The sequence below is a fragment of the Camelus dromedarius genome, chromosome 33, assembly GCF_036321535.1.
Source record: "Camelus dromedarius isolate mCamDro1 chromosome 33, mCamDro1.pat, whole genome shotgun sequence".
Classification (NCBI taxonomy): Eukaryota; Metazoa; Chordata; class Mammalia; order Artiodactyla; family Camelidae; genus Camelus; species Camelus dromedarius.
The window spans coordinates 8,533,711-8,548,692 of NC_087468.1; the positions used below are offsets into that span (position 1 = coordinate 8,533,711).

General features: G+C 52.6%; 1 protein-coding gene across 1 annotated transcript in view; it reads left to right on the forward strand.

The window, feature by feature from the left end:
• Positions 1-14,773, forward strand: part of RFX8 (regulatory factor X8) — a 47,670-nt gene extending 32,897 nt beyond the window's left edge. The window contains 7 exon segments of the mRNA XM_031441077.2: positions 1,380-1,438; positions 3,366-3,522; positions 6,045-6,139; positions 9,088-9,202; positions 11,912-12,228; positions 14,453-14,579; positions 14,582-14,773. Of these exon segments, the coding sequence (XP_031296937.2) occupies positions 1,380-1,438; positions 3,366-3,522; positions 6,045-6,139; positions 9,088-9,202; positions 11,912-12,228; positions 14,453-14,579; positions 14,582-14,628 (917 nt within the window). The 3' untranslated portion in view covers positions 14,629-14,773.
• Positions 14,774-14,982: the final 209 nt, after the last annotated feature.

The window sequence follows — 14,982 nt, forward strand, 5'->3', positions numbered from 1 at the left end:
TCCCCACCTGGCCCTCCACTTCTTGGGCAGCTCAGGGCCCCTCCCGTCCCCAAGCCCTCCCAGGGACCCCCCTTCACCTCTGCAGGTAAGTCTTCCCTCCTGGACCACTGCCCATCGTCTCCCCAGCATGCCCACAGCCCAAGACCACGTCTGACCCTTGCCCCCCACCCTCGGCACCCCCAGCACCCCCTGCCATGTTCAGCACTCCCCCCAGGAGCCTCCATCCCTCTGTGACCCACTTGGAAACTTCCACCTGCCCAGGCCAGGCCTGCAGGCCCGTGTGATTGCCAGCCAAGAAGGCAGCAGGGAGGGTCCTGCAGAGAGAAAGTGAGGTCCTGTGCTTGCTGGGCAAGGGGGTCCGTGAAAGGGGGAGAGAAGCCCCGCTCCAGTTTTCCCGTGCTTCTGCTCCTTGACCGCCTGCCCTGATCCCAGCCCTCGGCCCTCGGTCACACGCCCAGGCTCCTTCACCGCTTCCTGGTTGATGGTCCTGCCTCCAGCCTCACCCCGCTCAGTCACACTCCCCTCGGTACCCGGCAGTTCTAAGACAGTCATTCGATCAGTTCACAACCATCTCCGGCCCCCGTTGCCTGGATGGTCCACTCTCCTTCACTGCTTGGCCTCTGTCCCCAGCCCTGTCCCCCTGCCCCAAGGGACCCCCGTGACCCACTGGGGATCCTCAACAACACAAGACTGATTGACCCCCCAAAGGTCCTGTCTGTGCCTAGTCTGCCTCCCCCACCCCCAGCCCCCTGCAAACTCCTACCTGTGCGTTAAGACCCAGGCTGAATCTCACCTTCCAAGTGAAGCCATCCTTGATACCTTCTTCCAAACAGGCCTCTCCCCTCCCTGAACCCCTCAGTCTCTTCTCCCTGCACCTCACAAGGCTGGGAGCACTCCTCCTGCTGTTGGAATGCGGTGTGTGTCTCTGAGGTCTCCCTCCCCCATCCAACCACGTAGCAAACACCCAGCAGACACAGCACGAGTGTCCCTGATGCTTGAGTCAGGAGAGCTCCTCCTCTCTTACATTCTCTCATTTCTGATCGTCTTTCTCAGGAGAGCACATAGAAGTGAGAAAGTTAGGGGAGCTCAGCGTTCCTGGGCAAAAATTCTAAACTCCCTTGAGCACGCGTGGCCGAGGCTGGATTGCATCATTTTTCTGGCACATTTGGGTATTGTCGTCAGAGCACCCCTACCGGGGTCTCAGAGCCATTTGGGGAGAAGGGGCGAGTGGGTGAGGGGGGCGAGGGTGCTGGGGCCCGGCCGTGCAGGCGGGTGGGTGTGCAGCAGTGCCCTCCTGCGTGACTGCCTCATCCCTGCTGTCATGCGTGTGGATTTGACGTTTTTGTATCAGTAACGTCCACGTGTATTGTTCTTAACAGATGTTACCGTGTTTGTCAAAAGACTGGGAAGAAAGATCTATCTTTCCAACATGGCTAAGGTAGGTTTCAGGCAACCACGCAGGAGGCAGCAAATCCGTTTCCCCAAGTGCAAAGTGAAGACTGCGAGTGCAAGGGGACTGAGGGCAGAGGGCAGAGGGCAAAGGGCAGGCTGTGGGCTGGGAGGGCCTGCTGGGCCCCAGGTGCTCTGCTGGAAGCTGCCCCTCCCTTCCCTCCTTGGAAAGGCCCCCCCACCATTCAGGAGAGGGGGTGGGACCAGCAGGTCAAGGTTCTGAAGTTCCAGAGGGAGGCCCCGCGAGGTGGCAGCCAGGGCCAGCCAGGATCACAGGTGATGGGGCATCATAGCAGAGCCTAGGACAGATGGACGGATAGAACTGTGTGTGGCCCCATGGACTGAAATTTTGTGGCCCCAGATCAGGATGGGGCCTGGGACCATCCCTCTGCTCCAAACCAGTCCTAGACAGGGGTTGGTGCCCAGCCAGGCCTGCCCTCCACCATCTCCATCCTCCCAGCACGGGGGTCTCCCCAGACACTGGCCCTCTGGTTCGTTTCCCCCTCACGCACTTGTGACCTGTCCTGTGCTGCGCCCTGTCACAGCCCTGACCGGGCTGGCTGGCCACGGGCCTCAGCACGGCCTTCATCGTGAGCCACCTGCAGCGGCCAGCCCAGGGAGCCAAAGCCGGCCCAGCCCTCAGGCGGGTTTAGGAACAGCCAGGGGCCGTTCTCTCGGCTGTAGTGCCTGCTGCCAGGGCCGGTGTGAGGAGGCCCATAGCTTGCCTGCAGACTCCAAATGGTCAGGGGCTGGACTGTCCAGTGGTGCAGCTGAGGCTCAGTGCAGCGCCCGAGGCTCCGCAGGGGCGAGGACAGACAGCTCCCAATCCCCCCAGCCACCCTGTAGTGCCACCCACACTGTCACTTCTCCAGAGCCACGTTCCCAGCCGGCCCCTCGTCGCCCACTGTTGCCCTCTCTGTGGAATTCAGGCTGGTTGAGGGGGCGCCGAGACTCAGGAGCAGGGAGAGGAGGAGCCACGGGCCCTGAGCCCCTGCAGCACCTGGCCGTGAGCAGAGCGGTTCCGGATGCTGACTTTCAGAAGGGTGGTTCTAGGATGTGTGAAATCCAGACACTGTCATTATCATTTAGGATTTGGCTTTAGTGGGCCACAGCCAAACCCACTTCTCTTTCTCTTCCACAGCCATGAGAGCTTGGGAATTTGGGGGGCGGAGATGAGGCCGGAGCGACGAGAGTCCACGAAGTGCTGTGCTCCCCTCTTGTCTTTTTTTTTAAATTGAAGTCTAATCAGTTTACAGTGTGTCAATTTCTGGTGCCCAGCATCATGTTTCAGTCATACATACACATACATATATTCGTTTTCATATTTTTTCATTATAGATTACTACAGGATATTAAATATAGTTCCCTGTGCTAGACAGAAGAAACATGTTGTTTATCTATTTTAGAAGTAGTATTTGGTATCTTCTAATACCAAACTCCCAATTTATCCCTTCCCACCCCCTACCCCCCCAGTAACCATAAGATTGTTTACTAAGTCTGCTAGTCTGTTTCTGTTTTATAGTTCATTAGTGTCTTTTTTTTCCACATATGAGTGATATCATATGGTATTTTTCTTTCTCTTTCTGTTTTACTTCACTTAGAATGACCATCTCCAGGTTCACCCTTGTTGCTGCAAATGGCATTATTTCGTTCTTTTTTTATGGCTGAGTAGTATTCCATTGTATAAATATACCACAACTTCTTTATCCAGTCATCTGTCAATGGACATTTAGGTTGTTTCTATGTCTTGGCTACTGTAAACAGTGCTGCTGTGTACATTGGGGTGCATGTGTCTTTTCAAATTAGAGTCCCCTCCAGATATGTGCTCAGGAGTGGGATTGCTGGATCATAGGGTAAGTCTATTGTCAGTCTTTTAAGGAATCTCCATACAGTTTTCCCCTCCCCATTGTCTTTAGACCATGAGAATAGTGCTGAAAAGCAGCTGGCGGGCCAGCACCCTGAAGTCGGACCTCCATGCCATCATCTGTCAGGGCACTTGGGATGTTCTCGAGACGGCCCCGCAGGGGAGCTGGAGCAGCGCGGATGATCCGGAGGAGAACACGGAGATGAAATGTAATCCTTCTTCCGCAGCCGCTTGGCTACAGTGTTTGGTGTATTTTCGGGGCTGGTGTGGCCACTGCTAATTTACAAATTTATTGAAAGAACTAGAACTTCCCTCTTTGGTATAATGTATCTGCTCAGTCTTCTTGCGGGCAGTGAGGAGTGCCCCAGGGAACGCTCTTCCAGGGCCTGGCCTGGGGTTCATGGTGCCGGGACGTGGTTGCTGGGAGATCAGACAGATGACTGCGGTTGCTGCTTGACAGGATTTCTTGTCTCCTTTGGGAAGCCCTTCTGCGTCCCTCTTGTCCGTGCACAGGTTGCCTCTTCGGGCCTTGCCTGGATGGGCTTCACGCTCAGCCTTGCGGTCAGCACTGGGAGCATCCTCGAGGGCCGTTTGTAACAGCGTGAAGCGTAACCCCGGCGCTTTTACCCACGACAGGTGCTGTTAGGCACGTGAACATCTGCGACTGTCGGGGGAGGAGGAGGAATTTCCCTCTACTCATCATGAGTGGTCGTGCTGGACTTAGAATAAAATTGACATAATTAACAGGAAAAAGAGAAACGAATTTTAAATCATGCACGCAGAGATCTCGTAGGAAATAGAACCTAAGAAGTGGCCAAAGCAGGCAGCCGTTACACTTTTTAGACAAAGAAACAATACACTTGTGACTTAACTGACAGAACAAAGGAACTTCGGTTTGGATGCCCAGTTAGTGAAGAATCTCAGAATCTGCCTTGAGGTAGTAAATTAAAGAAGTAAGAGGTGCGTGTACGCGGACTTCTCCGCCTCAATTCCCGTCTCTGGCAACAAGGGTGTCTCTTTAGGTCCCGGTGCAGGGAGGGCGCCTTTCACCTGGGAGATTTATTTCCTGTTTCCAGGGAGACCGAGGAGGGAGTCGGAGTGTCCCTCCTCTGTCGGCCGTTTCTTAAGTAACTTTAATTCAAATTAACCAGTATGCCATCAAGGCACTTTTTGGGGCCTCCTTCTCTGGGCCCCAACACTATCTGACAATTGTAGTTCCTCTTAAGGGGAAAAGTCTCCCTTCCACAGGCAGCTGGCTGACAGCGCTGTTACATCTCTGGGGAGCATCAGCAGTGAGAGCCGTTGTGTCCCCACGGGGGGAACTGGAGCCCTTCAGGAGGGGCTGCAGCCTCCCTCCCACGCCCTCCCCAGCCCAAGGGCCAGTCTCTAGGCCTTGATCTGAGCTGCTGGGAGGGGTCAGCTGTGCATAAAGCTGCCCTCCAGGGCCTGGAGCTCCTGCAGGTGTGGGCTGGGGGCTTTGTCTTGCCCCCCCCCAGCGTGGGGCTGGCACCCGGCAGCACCTCAGGACCGGATGGATACGTGGGTTCAGCACAGGAGTATCGCAGATAATCCGGTTTCCTTGACCTTCAAGTGGGACGGACTTGGTAGGATTGTACCAGTTATTAAGGTAGTGAAATCAGTCCTTGTTGATAAATAGCTTCTCCCCTTTTCCCCCTGCTCTCTGTCCTTCGATGGTGTCCCAGGCCCCTACTGCCTGGCTGTTTCAAATCCCAGATGCACCACCCTTACCCCCACCCCCAGGAAACTCCCCTCCAGCCCAACCTGCAACTGGAAGGTGAACACCTAACCCAGCAGGCCTCAGGGCGATGGAAACCCCCTCTCCCAGCTACTGGCTCCCCTAGAAATCCCAGGTGGCCACCCAAGCCTTGTTCTCACCCCCAGCCCGAGCCCACGGAGCCCAGGAGGACATGAGGCCTCTCCTCCCGGGTGCTACCCGCCTGCCCAGGGTCCCTGGGCTCCTGCTGGCATCCTCATGTGTCCTTCTGAGAACGCTCAGAGCTGGCAGGGAGGTTGCATGCCGTCAGCCACCACCGACACCTGGCAGGATGCTTGAGATAGACCTGGACTGTCTTCCAGATGAAGGCTGACCAAACCGCAGCCGGGGCCACGGCCACCCCCTGGGTGTTCTAAACTCTGTCTGGCACGTGGCAGCACCCAGACGGGTGGGGAGGCCAAAGGCTGTCCTTCCGCTGTTGGTGCTGCCTGTGCAGGTGGGGACTCGGCGTCACGCGCGCCGGGGCTCCACCCTCAGGTCTGTACTGACTGAGTGTAACCCCAGGCAAGGCACCAAGCCTCCGTCAGCAGCTTTGATGTCCACCATCAGTCAAAGGATCTTAACAAACTACCCCTTTTATAAAACTGGCAGGGAGGGGTGAGGTCACGTCTGTATCAAGCGATGAGCTCACCTGAAGGCGGGTCCTGTCTAATTACAAAGGTGTAGTTATTATTTCAAAACATTTCTTCCCATTTCAACAAGGGGCAGAGGTGGTTGCTAAAAGGCAAAAGCATATGGCGCTGAACAAGACAGCCTGGGGGTGACGAATCCGGCCTTAGAAGGCAGCCTTTGTGTTGAAAATGAGTGTGAGGCCGCGGAGAATTCATCTGAACTGTTGCTCGGATCTGGTCCCCCAGGTTACCAGGTATACAAATACCTGCAGAGAAATTCCGTTACACTGCTCCCAGTGTTTCTGTTTGTTTTATCTCTTTATAGGTTTGAGCAGTTTAATTTCTTTGCTGGGGACGTCAACAGACCTCAGCGTGTTCCTGAATTGTCTGTCTGCAAATCTCCAAGCACGGGTCTTCCAGGTAGAAAACCATGGTTTTTTTCTAAAGGCAAGAAGTGGCTGTTGGTTATTCTAGCTATGTTTTAGCCCTGAGTGCCCATGACCTGGTAGAAAGGTTTTTTTCTAGAGCTTTGGACAGGAACTGTGTCAAGGCTGGCATGGGGGTTAAGGATGGGGAAATGGTATCTCAGGGACTGAGCCGTCATGTAGGGGGTTGTGTGTGTGTGTGTGTGCAGGTGAGCATTGTGTATGTGTGTGTAGGTGAGCATATGTATATGGTATGTGTGTATGTGTGTGCAGGTGAGCATAAATGTGTGGTGTGTGTGTGTGCAGGTGAGCATTGTGTGTGTGTGTGCAGGTGAGCATGTGTGCGTGGTGTGTGTGTACAGGTGAGCATATGTGTGCCTGGGTGAGCATGTGTTGAGTGTGTCCAGGTGAGCGTGAGTGTACAGGTGAGTATGTGTACAAGGGAGCAGGAGTGAGTGTGTTTGCACCCAGCAGGTGTGTTTACAAGGAAGACGGGTTTGTCTGTCTGAGGAGGACAGTGCTTGTCTGGGTGTTTTTTTTTTCAGAAAGTCCCTGTAAAGCCTCAGGCTTGATTTCACAAAAGCAAAGATGAGTTGGCTTTGGATGTGGGTGGATTGGGTCCTTCTGGGCGACGTGTCACTGGGACTGACCTCAGTAGGCCTGTTGGCTCCGTTGTCATCACCTGCGTCAGCAGTTGCCCTGCAGGAGCTGAGAATGCTGTCCGGGAAGACACAGCATCCTTGCCTTGAACACCAGGCCTCCCGCCCTCGAGGCGTCATCCTCTGAAGGCTGAGGCCGGTGGGAAAGGCCTTGGTGAGGGGGGCGGGCTACACTGGGTGGTGAAGAGTGGACAGGATTCAGGTAAGTTGAAGGGAGACACCGTTCATGAGAGAGGCAGCAGGGGTGGCGGGGACGGCGGGAAAGTGGAGGACCTGTTTAGGAAGAGGAAGGACATCTCTGCGGCAGAGAGCGAGCGAGGAGGACCTGGGGGCTGGTTCCGGAACGTGACCCTCTTACACCGGGGCCACATTCCTTTCCCGCCCCCTTCCCATCCCCGAAAACTCAGGAAGGAGCTGGAAAGCTGGTTCCAATCCTCAGCAGGTGTCTGTTTCCATTCTCGGCTCCTCGGACATACCATTCCAGGTCCTGTGTGGTTCGGATTCCTCCCCCTGGGTCCTGGGCATGGCGCGCTCGTCCAGTGGTGACGTGGGCAGCTGTGTGACTGCAGAGGCGCAGAGCCATTCGATAGGAGGAAGCTTCCCATCCTGTTCCTTTCTTTGGACACTCACGCAGCCTCAGCCTGACCCAAGATCAGCCCACTGTGACCATTGGTACCTGTCCTGCCTTGAAGAGCACAGGCGGGCCCTGCATCCGAGACCACGTAACACAGTGTTTCCATCCTCGCCCCTGTAGCCTTCACGAATGAGGCATCTCAGAAAAACGGTGCTTTTGTAACTGCCTGCCTTTTTTTAAGAAAATCCTCATTTTTTATTGAAGTATAGCTGATGTATGACATTAGTTTCAGGGATATAGCACAGAAATTCAGTTATATATTCAGGTTCTTTTCCATTACAACTCATTACAAAACATTAAGTACAGTTCCCTGTGCTATACAGTAGGACCTTGTTGTTTATCTAGTTTATATAGGGTAGTGTATGTAGGAGTCTGGGATTAACTGTAACTACCTGCCTTTGAAGGGCTTGTTTTTGTGCAACAGCTTGGCTGATAAAAAGCAGACTGTTGTCAGTGAAATGCTCAGGCTGTTCAAATGTGAAGCCCTGGGCTTGTCCGAGGTGCCTGGTGGCCTCTGTCATTAGCATCCGGCGGCATCAGCAGCGGGAGGCACTCAGCTGTGTCGTTTCATTTTCCCTTGGTCCTCGTGCAGTTTGGGCCCAAGAATCATTTCCAAGCATAGGAACTAGTGGTACCACCCTGATGGCAGGCGGAGGAGGGCTTGATAACGTTTATGGTGTAAACGTCTGTGCAGAGACCGCTCACTGCTGCTTCTCTGGATGGTTTTAGGAGGCGTCTGTGTCTGTGTGTGTGTGTGTGTTGACCGCCAGGAGAGTTCCTCCCGGGAGCCCCGCTCCAGGTGGTCTGAAGTCGTGGAGGAGGATGCTTCTACCGAGGGGGGTTCATAGCCACCTGGAGCCCAGGGTGTCCTTTGGGGGCTGAGGAGAAACAAAGAGAGAAAGGACATTTCCTCGTTTCTAGCCAGTCTGCAGCTCTTCCTGGGAGACTTGAGGTTGACCCCGTAGGTGGTCTTCATGCAAGAGACCCCAGAGAGGCCAATGTGTGCTGGGAAATTCGTGTGACTCCGTTGGTTTGTGACGCATGTGACGCGTGGTCCAAGGCTGCTGTCAATCTGCTGGGGAGTTTCTTAGTCTGCACGCGGAGGCATCTCCCTGGTCCCCAGTTTAGTGCCACTCAGGCCGTCCGATGACCTTGGCCCCGCTGGACACCCAGGTGGACCTTCCGGGCCTCAGCTAACTCACAGTGGCCAGCTTTGTGCTCTCCCGTGGCTGGGGGTGCTGCACCCCTGTATCGCAGTGTCAGATGTGGCAACAGTAAATTAGCCACTGACACCAACGGCAACCACCACTGGGGCTTCAACGAGGCCGCCCCGCAGGGCTCCTCTGTCTCTCTTCAAAAGTGACCTCTTTTTAAAAATCGTGTGCTATTGAAAAAGGAATTAGGTCGCTTTCCCACCTCCTGCCTTCTCTCCGCCAACTTCAAGGGGTTCTGCCTGGAATCCTGTCCACGAATGACAGGGACCAGAAGCAGGCTCCAGCCTCCTCTCCCGCATCTCTCTTGCATTCCTCTCCCCACCCGGCCCCTGGAGAGTGTCTGGGCCCCACCCAGGTGTGCACTTGAGAGCCTGCTCTTCTGGGTTTTTATCATAAACCTTGACATTTAAAAAATTTCTTCCAAAAAATGTAATAGCCAAGCAGAAGCAGAGAGGAGTTTATGAGACTGGCTGCCACTTTCCAGCTGAGATGGAATTTCCTCCTCACGGCCGTGAGCAAAGCCATGACCCTCTGCCACAGGGACAGCTTCGGTGAGTCTGGGGATGCACAGCATTTTGGATTCTACCTTTTACAGGTGTTTTCCACCAGAAGTGTTTTCCATGTTGCTGTGGGGAACCCAGTCCTCATCTTTTTGCCTTTTTATTAAAACACAACACAGACAAAACCACGATGATCTTTTCGTAACGGCAGCGTGACAGTCCCTTAAACAGCGGGACCGCGCCCCACTCCCCCTCCCATTGTCCAACTCACAGGAAGCCTCCCGGGCTTACAGTCAATTTACCATGTGGTGTCAGTTTCTGGTGTGCAGCACAATTCTTCCATCATACATGAATATACATATATTCATTTTCTCTGGGGTTTTGAATTGTTTGCTTCAGGACATTTTGAGAAAAGCACCAAGCGCTTTCTTTTTCTCCATCTCCTGAGTGAGATGGAGGGGAAAAAAATGAGTTCTTTGGGGCACCTGGATTTAACTTCCCCGCGTAACAACGGGTAGAGGCCCCAGGGTGGGCAGATGTTGGAGTCAAGCAGCGGCTGTTTTGCAAACTTTCTGGTCCAGTGGATGGTCTTTCTCTGCAGGGGCTGTTACCGGGGAGTGGGTTCTTCTCTCACACAGGAAAGAATTCAAGAGCAAGCCGTGGTGAAGGGAAAGCCAGCTCAGAGAGACACATTCCATAGACAGAGCGCCGTCTGTCTCGGGAGGGGGAGCGGCCCGAGGTGCGGGGGAGGTTAATTTTTATGGGCTGGGTGATTTCGTAGCCTGAGAGGTGGGAGGATTATTTCAGCTATTCCAACTGTTTTGGGGAAGGGGCGGGGATTTACAGGAATCGGGCCCGCACCTACTTTTTGGCCTTTTATGCTCAGCCTGGGAACTGTCACCGAGCCCGCGGGAGTGTCACTAAGCCCCTAATACAACACAGTGAGCATGCAAAGAGGCTCAGGGTCTGCCTAAAGCCTAATCTGCCATCTTGGGCCTCGTTGGTTCTAGCCAGTGTATGTCGTGTGCCCAGTGGCTGTGTCATTCTTTTCATGGTTGTGCCCTGCCCCCTCCCTCCTGTCTCAGGGCAGGTCACATCTGTCACATCTGTGATGCAGACGTAGGAGAGCTGTGGGAGGGGGAGTTCACCACGGAACCCTCCAGCCCCATGGAAGGGATCCCTCATTTCAGCAGATATTAGCATGACCCTTCAAAGTCCCAGGCACCTTCCTGGGCACTGGGCACCGGGCACTCGGCTGACAGCCTTGGAAAGAGAGACAGAGCCTCCACCCCATGAGCTCACACGCCAGTCAGGGTGCGGAATCCCTGCCAGACACCCTCCCAGTGGGGACGTGGAAGAGGAGGGGAAGACAAGCCCTCCTCTAGACCATTTTGCAAACACTGGAGCTCCTTGGGGTTGCTGCTGTAAGCAGCCTTGCAGCCCACCCCCGTTAGTAATGAGGCTCCCCCTTAACTGAAGATCAAAGTGATTGCTTTATGCTCACGCTCTTCCAGAGCAGAGTTCCCGGGCAGCCACAGACCGACACCCAGCCCTGTGGCTGGTGCTTCCCCCTCTTCCTTCTTGGCCCTCCGTGTGAAGTCAGAGTGTTCACACCACGCGTCTTCCCTCTTCATGTGGACCATGGTGTCACAGAGTTAAACAAGCCAGGTGTTGTGTTTTGGTTAGGCTTATTCCAGACCAGGTCATGCCGTCTCCCAGAGACAGCATCTCTCACCGAAGATCTGTCAGTAATGAACGTGGTGTAAATCTTTGAAATGGACAGAAAGGTTCAACACCCTTCGGAGGCTGTTGCCACCTCTCCTTGTCTTTGCCCTGTTGTACGGCTCTGTAAATTGTGCCAAACGGGTAACAGTGCAAATGATTCTCCCCCAGAAATGCAGACTCGTGTGTCAGGTGGGTACAGTTGATGACTGCCCTGGGGGCAGATCTGTTTGGCATCTGCTTGTAAATTAATGTCAGCAGCATGCTTTACTGTACATTTAGCACTTTGAGTCCTCTTTTGAATCAGTTGCAATGGCTTACTAGTACCCAAGTTGAGTTCCACGAAATCTCTCATACACGTTCATTTCATATCTGTATGAGTCGTGGTTTTACCTTCATTAAATTATCTTTTAACAGTTGTAATATGCCGGAGCCCCTCTCTACTCCCACCCCCATTTCTCAGCTGAACATTTATTACCCTTTTCTTTCCTGGAACCAAAGTCCTTGGGATTCGGAGCACTCAGCTGAGCCACACATCCTCTTGTACTCCCGCCCCCAAACTCCCTGATGACAGCCCATGCAGGCCTAGGTCAGAGGATGCTTCCCTTCCCCACCTCCCACCAGGAGATGCAGCCATGCCAGCTGCAACACGTCCCTCCCGCCTCCTCCCTTCCTCTCCCTCGTGTCAGCTGCAGGAGGCGGAGGGACAGGTCCTCCAGCTCTGGGAAGGGCACCCATTTTTTCTGCCGGGTTGCTCTCCTCCCATCCCACACTAGCTGGGTTTTATGTTCCCTTTCATGGCTCAGGCCATGCAATAGGCTCCCTGTGCTTTCTGTCCAGTAGCCGCCTTGCTGGGGTCCTCTGTGTGTGGGATGCTGGCAGGTGATGGACCCTGTCCAGGACTCTCAGGATCAGCCGTGGGCGTGAAGCTCCAGCACACAGGACTTAAAAGCCCCAGGAAAGATGTTGGTTTCACGGGGGTCTGCTCACCTGTCCATCTATTGAATTATTCATTTCTGGTTGTTTTTTAAAATGTAGGCTCCTGGCACCTGTTTCATTTGCTGCTTTTGGAATACATGATTCACATAATTCAGTCGTGCCTAGAAAAGGAAGAGGAGGACAAGGACATGGGAAATCTGAAGGACATGCTACCGGATGACCAGCCTCCTGTCCCACCAGACCAGGAGCCCTTCCACCGTCCAGATGGCTCACCTGCTCAGGAGCCTGAAGTCCTGGGTGCGGACCTCCCCCGGGTGACGCTGAGACACAGGAGCCAGGACGGATGTGACCCGGCTGGGAACAGTGTGGTGGTCAGGGTCCCGGGCTTCCTGGTGGACACCACCACCAGCAATAAGGTACAGACGCCAGGGCCCCAGCTTGCGCACAGTGTTTGCGGGGAGCTAAGAACTATCAGGTGGTTAAGAAACTCAGGGAGGTCACATCGTCCAAACAAGGATACAGGATTCTAGATCCGCCTTTGCTTTAGCTGGTTTTGCCCGGGGGGTGATGACAAAGCGTATCTGTCGCTCACTGGCAGCTCAGGTCCCTGGGGCACTGGCTCGTTGTAGGTGTGGAATGTGTGGATGGCCTGTGCTTTGCCTTCCCAGGGCCTGCCTGGCACGGTTAGACTCACGGGGCGACAGGTCACCACTCCCGCCAAGCTGAGTGACAAGCACTGAAATTCTTCCAGTCTGATTACTTGGGGAAGCAAGTGGGCAGTTCTGGTACCTAACTTCCTGGGTTCGAGTTCTCCATCTTTCACTTATGAGCTGAGAACCTTGGGCAAGTTGCTTAATTTATCTGTTCCTCGGTTCCTTCATCTACAAAATGGGAATCAATAGATCTAATTCCATAGGGCTCCCATGAGGTCTAAATAAGTTAATTATTATAAAATTCTTAGACCATAGTAAGTAACCTTAACCCTAGTCATCATTACTGTTTCTCCAAAAAACCTCCTGGTCTGAACACCTTTCCAGAACACTCTCTACCCCATCCCCCAGCAATTCCGAAGTTCATTACAGTGAGGTTTGACCTATATTTAATTGGCGGAAACAAGAGAGAAGACATTACATATTTAATTAAACTACATAATAAAGCAGTACAAGCAGATGAATGTCAGATAATCCAAGGGAATATGCATCCGAGATTAATTAAACCTGCTTCTGCTCATGTGCGTCTGCTGAATTGGCTATAATGACTTAAACCATCTAACACCAAAAAGTTACGCTCGCCTCATTTTCGTGGCATTCATTATTCAGCGTTTGCACCCATCATCAGCAAAGAAGCCCGTCCTCTGTGTCCTGTCTGCATTCACCTGCCAGGCATCAACGTCCATTCTGCTGCACACCTGGGGCAGCCTCCTCCTCTGAACAGTGTAGCACTGCCCTACACCTACCATGACCACCGGGGTCATCGCATCCAGTTGTCACATCCATCTGTCCCTCTTCTCTGTCTTAGCAAAGCTCAAAATAGTAAGATGCCAAATGTGTTTATGAATAAAGGGGGAAATTTTACTGATATTAAATAAACGGTATTCTTCTTAAAAACCTACTACACAGTTTTCAATTTAGGTCGTGTGCTCAGGGATTAAAGCCTGGCAAAAATGTTTTAAAACAGGTGACTTCAGCTATAGGGTAAAGTTGAAGACAGTGTTGTTTCATTTTGCTATGAGAGGGGAAGAAAAACATCTTTCCATTGGTTGGTGATGGTTATTATTGAATTTAGAGAGATTAGGCGGTAACTGTACTTCCATTATTAACCTTGTGTTCGAAGTTATCTTGGGCACATCTTTGTCAAAATATGTTAGCTTATGGGGAAGGGGTGGGTAATTTAAAAAGTCAGATAGAAAAATACATATCTATCCATTTGAAAGTACTCACGTCCAGTGATCTGCCCCTCTTCCGAGTACCCTCGGAGCTAAGGGCAGGGAGGCATGTTTTCCTGCAAGACTTGCTCAGGCAACTGGGTGCCTGAGAGCTTGCTCGTAAGGCAGCATCAGCGAATCTCCCAAGTCTGTTGCTACCCAGTCGAGCATTAATTTAACCAATGACAGGTTTCATTGGCCTTCCCCCTAAGCTATGGGTACATTTGACGGGTGGTGGAGGAAGGGTCTGTGTGGGAATTTGAGCCAACTCTGTCAGCTCAGAGCTGCTGAGAGCACGGGGCTCGGTGTCTGTCTGGAAGACAGCCGAAGTGATGAGCGTTGTAGCCCGAGGACCTGGGGGTGTTTCATGGGTTCCCTCCTGACTTTCAGAACCGACCCTTCTGTGTCTTTAATGGCAGTGCTGTTTAGCTCTGAGCCCTCACAAACAACTACAGGCCCACATTCCTTTTCCTAAAAGAGCCCCCCTGCTCCCACTACCTGGGCCCCCTCTTTCTCCCATCATCCTGGGTCTGAGATTCCTTCCACGAAGTCCTCACCAGCTGCTGGGCATTCCCCTGAGAACTCAGAGTCTCCTGGAGTAGGTCCCAGGGTGGGGGCGAGGTGTGGGAGGAGAATTCAATCAGTGGGTCCTGAAATGGGGAATAGTATAACTTCCTCTTTTTGTCTTTTCCTTATAACTATTTCCCCCCCGGCAGCTCATCCAGATATTGTTGGAAGATAAGGCCACGGAAAGCACCATCAAACTCAGCCTTCCTCTGGGACAGGAAACCCTCATCACCCTGAATGATGGACAGAAATTTGTGATCCACATATCAGATGTGTCCTAGTATGTGAAAATATTTATTTTAGGGAAAGTGATGCTAATGTGTAAGATTAGTTATTTCACTAGGACACAAGGAAACAGATTTTCTATTCTTAAAAATGTATTAAGTGCTGAAGCTTTTGTATTGATGAGAAAGAAGATTTTAGGTGCGTAATAGATGTAGCACTATTTTATGCTTATATGTGTTTCAAGGAGTTGGTTTTGATGAATCATACATAAACTGATTCAGAGAATAATTTTTCCCTCTGTTGTTTTTCTTCGGGTCGTTCCCAGTACTTCTATGAGAAATTTGAGAAATTGTGTTGGTGGTAAACTCATGGATCATTCTCCAGAGAAAGATAAAGTTTGCAGAATGCAGACTGGTACAAGCAAAGGCTGATGGTGACATGTTGCCTTCCTCTT